Source organism: Lolium perenne, chromosome 6 (genome assembly GCF_019359855.2).
Source record: "Lolium perenne isolate Kyuss_39 chromosome 6, Kyuss_2.0, whole genome shotgun sequence".
Classification (NCBI taxonomy): domain Eukaryota; kingdom Viridiplantae; phylum Streptophyta; class Magnoliopsida; order Poales; family Poaceae; genus Lolium; species Lolium perenne.
The window spans coordinates 156314864-156324148 of NC_067249.2; the positions used below are offsets into that span (position 1 = coordinate 156314864).

Consider the following 9285-nt stretch of genomic DNA (forward strand, 5'->3'; position numbering starts at 1 on the left):
AAAATCTTACATGTACATTTTTTTAGAACTTAATATACTCCCTCTGATCCATAATAAGTGTAAAAAATTTAAATTAAATTTAAACTAAAACCATAATAATTATTATGGATATAAGAGGGAATATCATTTTTATTTTTATTAAAAATGTAGGCTCTAGTGATCTCCCTCCAATAGCATTTTCCAGAGTATTTCCCTCCTTCAAGAAAAAGGAAATCGGTGCAGCTATTTTGACTTTCATCTCTCCATTTTTTTTTGTATGGACACAGGAGTAAACAAGAGCAAGCTAAACCCATCAGGCAAAGATTAAAATTTTATACACGATGGACAATGTACCATAATATCCATATCAGACACTAATAAGTAATAACCCCACATGGCGAGGAAGCGTGGTACTCACAATCTGTCCCTTCCCATAGTGCCTTGGAGGTTGCTCGGGCCTCACGAGCAAAACAAGAATCCATAGTAGTACTGGCAGTAGCTGTTTGGCTGTTTTCTAACAACCTATGTTACACATAATTATGTTCACTCCAGGTCCTTGCAATCTAGCGCTCCAGTCAGATAACTATTTACAGGTCTTGGGTGCCAACTACTCAGGACGAACGCTTATCAGATTGGGAAGCGCCGTCGCCTTCAGCTTCTGTACCTCGCTTGCTGTTACTCTGCAGGAATCCAATGTCAGCGAAAGCAGGTTCTGCAGCGCCCTCAAGTGACGGAGACCAGCGTTGGATACCCGAGAGTTGGAGACATTCAAGGATATTAAAGCAGTCAACCCTGCAAACCAGATCCATCAGATAATGAGCACATACAGGCATATATCATTTTGACAGAGAAGAGTAGTACACACCAGAAATCAGCTCCAGAGTTTTGTCTGTTAGGTTAGCATTTTGAGAAAGGTTGAGAAGCGTCAGAGCTTTGAGGTCCTTGATATTCTTCACTCCAGCATCAGTGATTGACCCACCGCATAGTTCAAGTGACTCGAGATTCTTAAAATCTGAAATAGCATAGATCATGTCAGAGAGAGGAAATGTCGCATGTGAAAGTATAGGAGGTCACACTAAAATACTTTGAAATGCAATATACGTTATATAACCTCAGCTAGCCAGGTACAGGGGAACAGCAAATGATAACACAAGAACCGGCAGAGTTATGTCACTGAAACTAACATTAAGCTAATGGGAAAGGCGGACAATGCCTTACATCTGAGGCAGTTTGTCCCATAGTCCGTTATCCGAGCTCCAAAAAGGTCAAGATGAGTCAACCCAGTAAGACCTGCATTACCTCCAGGAATCAAACTTCAGTAGATATTAAGTAACAATGAAATCACGATTCACAAAAACATTCGGCTGAATTGCATAACTATGGAGAATGTATAACGAGTATATTCTGGGAGTGATGTTTTGGCACATGGGAGCATATGCTCCCTTTATTTTGAAATACATGTTAGACACATTTTAAAATGTCAAAAAATTGAAACAAAAATTTCGCACGTACATCTTCATGTACTATGCGCTCACAAAGTCGTTTCATGAAAAATCGACATGTCATGTGGCGTGTGTAAAAATGACAAAATTCGGTGCTGAAATAAAGACTTGTCACAAGATAAATTTTCTCTTTTTCGCTTAGACTACAAAAAATATTATTTTTTCGTGAAACTTGACGAATACACATATATTATGGAGATGTACATGTAAACTTTTTTGTCAAAAAATTTTAACACTTGGAAATATGTTTTTATGGTAGAGGGATCATACGCACTCGGGAGCCGAATGGAGTTTCTGGTATATTCTTTACATTACAAACCCTATCCTAAGTAACCTTAGAAAATGTGATCACCAATATGAAATACCGAGAACAAAATAAGATCACATAATAAAACATACTCTCTCCATTCCAATGAAGTGCACACTTTTTAAGATTTGTCTTTGACCAATAATTAATCCATGTATACAAGAAATATTTGATATCGAGTTGGTGTCATTAGAAAGTGTTTTTCAATACGAATCTAATAATACCGATTGTGTACTATATAATCGAGATGTTGTTGCTTAAATCTTTCGGTTTGCCTTGAAATGCGCGCGCATCTTATTTGTATGAACAGAGGTACTACCGAACACCACACGAGATCCATATGAAACTAAGAGAGAATACCCCAACAAGCATGCCAATAGCGAAAAATGTAACTGACAACTTTACCCACACAAATTAGCAGCAACTGCAACCAACAGTTAGAAAAGGACTATGGATCAACTGTGTCTAGCACCAATATTATTATTACTATTTTAATTCAATCAGTTAGAACATGATTATGAATCAATTGTAGCGTGTAATACATACCTGTAAGTGCTGCTAAGCCAACATCAGTTATCAGGCGATTGTCAAGATTAACTGACTTCAGTGTATTCAACGCAGAGATCTTCTTCATGCCAGTGTCTGTGACCAATGTAAATGAGAGATTGATGCTTTGCAAATTCCGAAGGCCTGCAGCGATGGAACAGCTCTCTAATCAAGATGTTTCCAGTGCCCGTGCACTAACTGTGAACAATAGGCAACAAAAAACCAGCACATGACTTCTTATTCAACTTCTCTTGGTGACTACTAAACATTAGCATCGCCTAAAGTGAGGTAACGATACAGGACCTCTACTCTGTAAGTCTGTAACTAGAGCACAAATTTTATCCAGTGTTATGATATGAATGGAATCAAACTTCACTGCTACAGAAAATGAGAACTGAAAACATCAAGAGTCAAGACAAACCAGAAAGATGCCGGAGCCCATTGCTTCCAATTTGAGTGTCAGAAAGCTCCAAGCTTTTCATTAACACGAGACCTACATGTAACACAGGGACAGACCATCAACTAATACTCCAACACAGGCGCATGTACAAGCTGACATAACAGTATAGTTAAATAAAGTGTTCGTAACAACATGCAGCCAACAGCAACTAATGTAGACGCCGTCAAAAGGAATAAACAAATGCAAAACTAACTTACCAGATACAAATTAATTTTGAAAACAAACATCTAGTGATAACTGTGACAGAAATTTTTAGCACAATGGTACTTCATAAATGCTGTAAATCTCAAGACTGGCGGAAAAATAACCCACCCTTCAGGTGTAGTAGACCTTCATCTCCAACCCTGCATGAATCTAAGTTCAAGGACTCCAAATTGATTAACCCTAGAAGGAAAAATATTAACAGTTAGGTTTATATACCCCATAATAGAATTGCAACTCTGGAAAGATAGTCTAGTTTTGATGTGTCTCTTCCGGCACCAAACAGAAGAGGGGTATCCTCAGTCTAATAGCAACTAGCCCTGATGTACATGGGAGTCCCATGCCTTATCTTTTATCTTCTCTTTTCAGCCTGTGACGCACAACTAATTTATAGATATATAAATTACCACGCTCAGTATGTTGCCCTTTCTAACTGGCAAATATCTTCACATTTTAGCTATACAACCACCAACAATTTGTCAATTTCACCATTACCAACACTATCAAGTTCTCCCAGGCATCTTCATCATTCTAAAATCACCATAAATAGTACCAAGCCCATTTCTCTTTCCAAACACATCTACTTGAGCCCATACAAGCAAGAAGCACTATAGGATACAAGACGAGGCAATAGTGGTGTGTAAAATCAAACTAGAAGTGTTGCTTAGATAAATCTCCAGATGCAACTCCGATATTTACATTCTATATGTCAGCATTGGAAACTGTAGAAGTAAGATCAATTAAAACAATAATATAATTATACCTCTCAAATGCACCAAACAAGCATCTGTAATATGGTTAAACCCCAAATTTAGGACCTTCAATTTTTTAAGATCTGCAAAACAACAGCATTTTAATGAATAAAAAACAACATGACACAAATTTGCAGTGTTCTATGGAGTTATCATGACAATACATATATATCAAGTGCTAACTAAGCAAAGAACACTGTGACTTCCTCGACTTAACAGTTAAGGTAGACATCTTACAGAGCAGGGGGAACCTGAGTCTTCTTTGTCTAGCACAAAAATTGAGCAGATTCAGACTACATTCAATTAAATGTAAGAGTTTCTTTTAACTTTCAAGAACTTAATCACCCAGTTCCGCATGCACTGTACTTTTCCTAGGAGGACCTAAACTTTTCACGCATCAGAAACAAGAAGGGGGCACACAAATAATTTACTGAAACAACCATCACAAGGTCTCAGTGACAAGTATATCTTCAACCAAAAAACAGGCTCATAACCGTTTTACCAGCCTTGATGCAAGCGGACAGCGCTAGTCCTATGTTTGGTTCAACGGCCAACATATATTACTCCACAATAGTTAGCAAGCACACAGCAATTACCTTCAAAACTTTCACAGCCTTCATCATATATGCCACACCGATTTAAATTCAACAACATCAATGAAGCCAATCCTACAGAAGCAAATGATGAATGAGGTTATATCTTTAGGCGTTGATATTTGGAAGATAAAAACTTAATTGCCTTGCATAATTTTAAGCAATTATGGTTTTATCTTACAGTTAAAAATACACTAGCACTGATGACTCATATAAACTACTGAGAACTGGCTGGCCTATCGGGGCCAGAGGCACACTTGTTTTCCACAATGGGGCTGGTTGAGCCAATCAACGACACCAACTATGGTCTCCATTTTAGGTAGAATAGATATTATTATTTGTTGCATTTAACACAAACATGAGAATTTCAAAATAATAAATATTTTTGTTTGTGAAAACAAAATCTTCTTTTTTTGCAAACCTCCCAGAAAACCAGAACATCCAAGTAGCGGTATTTTGGGCAGTTGGCTAGTTCCGGTCCTCCAAATATTGATAAGCCTCATCAGGGGGAGATAAATACTAAACGAAGTCATTACGTATGCGCTATCAGGAGACCTTATGTACAATGAATAAATCAAATGAGACACAGTTGTGAGCTGCTTGGAAGAACAGTTTTCTTGGTAAAGTTTTGGTGATTAATTCAAATCTGAACTCCCAAACAGGCTCTTAAGGCCACCCCCACAGCTAAGAATGATATAAATCACCCTTCAAGTAGCAGAATCAGACAACTGGCGAGAAGCTTGGGAGTGTAGATTACTTTGTGATAATACACACTACTATCCACATGTACATTACTGAGCTTTGTAGTATAGTAGTATACTAAATATAAACAGTGGCCTTGAATGAGAAGGAGAAAAGAAATGGGTTTTACAACATCAAACTGTTTAACTTCTCAGGAGTCAGCTGTTGTGTGATTACTGCGCTGTAATTACCACCATGAGAATCTTACACCTTGTCTCAGAGTTCAGCAAACATTATTTTGGAAGAAACTGTACATAACTGGACATTTTTCAATACAATTTCATGTGATCATTCTTCTTCTTACATTAGTCTAACAAAAGCACATTTTACGTGAGTGCGGAAATTTAGTGTAACATTCCAAAAAAAATTTAGAAAATATTTGACAAGTTAACAAACCAAAAGACCACAAGTCTCAGCAAATGAACCGAGCAAGCTTAGTTGCTCAAGATAGAAAATATTATTAGGTAAGTTGCCGGACCTGAAATAGCCTCCAAACAAGCAGCAGTCACTGGACAGCTCTCCAAGTTTAGCTGAGTTAACTTGGACAAGCCTACAGAAAACAGATGATTAATACAAATTATAAGAAGCTTTGGACCAGATCTACATCAAGCAGTCAAATGGAGATCATGAGTAGACCCATAAAACAGCAAAAAGAAGGACTCTTCCTTGGATCATTCAACCACTCAAAATTAAAGCACGAAATTCTAACTAGAAAGAGGCATGTTATAGTCATTGTTTACCTCTAAGGTAAGAAACACCCAGATCTGTAATTCTACAAGAAGACAATTGCAGTTCCCTCAAATTTGTGAGATCTGCAAAAATACAAGTACAAGTCAGATTTGCAGGGACGATATGTAGTATGGGTTCCTTAAATCTTGGCTGTTCAAATTCATATCTATTCAGAGAATGGGTCTAAGTTTGACACGCACCATCTGACATACCAAGGCAGAGAATATCATGAAACAAACAGTTGTGCTCCTACCTGATAAATACTTGATATCTGAATCCGCGATGTAGTTACAATATCTCATATTAAGCGACTCCAGTTTTTTGAGGCCTGAAAATGATAATTGCAGCTCAAATACCAAATATCAATAACGCAAAAGGCTATCAGAGTTAAGATGGCACCAGAGCAGTAGTGGTATAAAGACCATCACGACATTCCAACATTAAAGGAATCCAGAGGGTCGCATTAGAATTTCAGGTACCCACAGCAGTAACTGAATAAATGGTGTTCAAATGTGTAGGGGGTACCTTTCACATGAACAAGGCCACCATGAATCTTCAGGCATCGCTCCAGGTCAAGATTTACCAAATTAACTAAATTTGCAAACACTCTCATTCCTTCAGCAGTAACACCATCACTTCTCTTGAAACTTAGAGATGTCAGGTTTGAGAAACCTGCAAATCCAATATAACCAAAATATGTAACAAGTTAAATGAAGTAAAGTTAGGATACTGTTCTTCCCACCGAAGTGAAAGCTTAGGCCTGCATAAGCCCATGCGACATGGGAGATTTAGGCTTATCAAGACAAGGGGAGTTCAACTTAACAGCAAATTTGAAAACCTGCTCGAATAATTCGGTAGGCTCACAGAATTTGTAACAGGTATAAGCCCCCATGCTTAAACTTAACCGTTTAATCCTACTTAAAAGACATAGATAAACATAACTCCAGTGCGTTACCCACCTGACAAAACTCCAAGGCCATTTTCCGAGATTTGGTCACAGTAATTACATCCCAAGGTTTGCATGTTTGAGCAATCTCTAAGAAAATTTAAGCCACTATCAGTAACTTCAGAGCAAGAAATGTCAACGGATAATAATGACTGCCTTTGTGAAGCCACTACTTCCATCCAGGCATCATTAACTCCAGGATACTCCCCAAAACATATGTCCTGATAGTGAAAATACAATAATCAGTTATCCCACAAGAGAAAGCTCCGCCTAATTTTTTTGTTTTGTTTGTTGGTTGTGGTTACTTATCGAGCATACCGTTCAATGGCCTAATATTATTGTATACAAAATATTTTGTAAGGTTTGAGAAGTTGTCCTTTCAGTTATCAATATATAGGTCAGTGTCAGATGACCTCAATACAAGCTGATGACAATTATATGTGCTTAACTAATCATTCCATTCCAGAAGGGAAGAGCGATTAAATTTACAATAATTTTAATCTTACATATAAATCTTCAGTTTGATGGAATCATATCTGTTTTACTACTTTGTTTGTATAGACTGGCATCTTATTGTGTGGATAAAATCCCAAAATTTATTGTTTTGTGTCTTATAAGGCTGAATTGAACATCACAGAAAGCTTACATGAAGCGCGCAATCCCGAAACCTTTCAAGCAATGCCTCGGTGAGACAGTTTGAGTCCACCAGCTCATTGAAAATCTGCTGGCTCAGATCACTCGGCAGCATAGCAAAAGTAGAATACTTACTGATATCCTGCAAACATTCAGCGGCGTTAAACAACAAGGCGACATTCCTTATGGCGAAGGAAAAACACACATGTCCACAGACAGAACTACCTTACAGACTTTGGCCACACAGAGCTCCATGAGCGACGGGCACCGGCCGGGGCCCTTCCCCTGTCCCTTACGGGAGACATCAGAGCTGCTGCGGGGCAGCGTAAGCAGCAGCCATTTCAAGCTGCTGGTCTTTGAGAACCCTGTGGGTGTCTGGATAGAGTCGCCCTCGTCCACCAATTGGCTACTCTTCCTTGAACAGACGCCGCCCATGGTCAGGGTGAACTGAAAGTGCCACTCCTGTGTGGGCTTGAAGGGAGCTATGCGCCCGCACAATTCTGGTTCTGAATGACTAGCAGCTGCCTCTCGTCAACCATTTGCGGGCGTGTGCTTTAGTTAATCAGGAGACCGAGAGAACCTCAGTCAGCTTCCGCTCAATTCTGCAGCCTGAAGATATCATACAGTTTGATTAAGAACTTTACCATTACAGTTCATCTCTGAAAAATGGCAATCATGCATGACGCATCCACTATATCCTTGATGGCAAAAACCAAATCGAATAAAATCGGTCAATCGAAACTGAAGTACTCCTATATCAAGCGCCCCATTCTTTTGCGCGATACTGCCGTAAATAAGATGCTGCTGATCAAACACCAGTCCTACAGCTACTGGAACAACAGAACCTCAGGTCCCCAGCTGAAGTAAAACAAAAAACAAAACAAAAAAACAAAAAAATAGAAACAAAATAACAGGCTGATGGCAGTCCAATCCAAACTCGAAAAAACCTCACCGATCAATCACTCCGTCTCGGGTAAAAAAAAAAGCAGTGCCGGTGATTGATTAACCCCCGCCAAAAGCGGATAAAAGTGAACCTAGATATTTGGGGGGAAAGGAACAGTAGTCGACCGACCAACCACCCCCCGCACCACCCCAGAAAGTCCCCACAGAAGCTTCGAATGAAACAACAGCAGCACCATCATCGGGCACCGAATTCTCACCCGCCCCACCGCCGCAGAGCCGCCACGGAAGCCACCAGCCAGCCCAAACCCGCGGCGCTAGGGTTTAGCTCCGCGGTGTCAGTCCCGCCACTTCGACGGCGGATCAACGAACGCCGGTGAATTATTGTCTGGCGAGTTCTCGGGTGGGAAGTGGAGAAAGGAAGGCAGGAAATGGAAGTGGGGGAAAAGAAAACTATTATTGTAGCGAGAACCGGAGCGGCGCGCGAGCTCCACGTGTCGCTGGTCTCGTGGGCCCACGGTGTGGGTCTTGGGCTGCGGGAAGCAGGGAAAGGGATAAGGGCATCTCCAACACGGAGACCCAAACCCAAAAACGGACCCTCCCAGCGTCCGGTTGGGTCAAAACTGCATCCAACGGGGCAACCCATCTTAAAAATGGACCCTCCCAGCGTCCGGTTTGACCCAAAACTGATGCAAATATTGGAGCGATTTGGGTCGAGGCGGACACGAGCGCGCGTCCATTCTGTCCGGCCGGACACGCGTTCTGGCCCATTTGACAGAGAGACAAAACCAACCCAATAGACCCCACATCATTCTCTCTCCTCTGTCCTCCTTTCCCCCATGAAAATTGTTGGTACAGCCGCCGCAGATTGGCTCGCCTCGTGGACTGCCGACGTCGCCTACTCATGGAGCAACCGTCGCCGCCGTCTCCCTTTTTTTCACACCTGCCGAAAGTCGTCGGACGTCGAACGGCGGCGGACGGGGCCGCGCGCCCGCG

The 9285-nt window shown here is 40.6% G+C and overlaps 1 protein-coding gene across 1 annotated transcript; it reads right to left on the reverse strand.

Annotated features, from left to right (window-relative positions):
• Positions 1–292: 292 nt before the first annotated feature.
• LOC127307123 (uncharacterized) lies at positions 293–8708 on the reverse strand. The gene is made up of 16 exons (XM_051337830.2): positions 8550–8708; positions 7615–7998; positions 7403–7531; positions 6770–6977; positions 6336–6482; positions 6064–6138; positions 5822–5893; positions 5560–5631; positions 4344–4415; positions 3759–3830; positions 3107–3178; positions 2756–2827; positions 2335–2478; positions 1198–1269; positions 845–991; positions 293–771 (listed from the first exon to the last, which is right to left on the reverse strand). The coding sequence occupies exons 2-16, from the start codon at positions 7822–7824 to the stop codon at positions 587–589; spliced, it is 1749 nt and encodes a 582-aa protein (XP_051193790.1). The 5' UTR covers positions 7825–7998; positions 8550–8708; the 3' UTR covers positions 293–586.
• Positions 8709–9285: the final 577 nt, after the last annotated feature.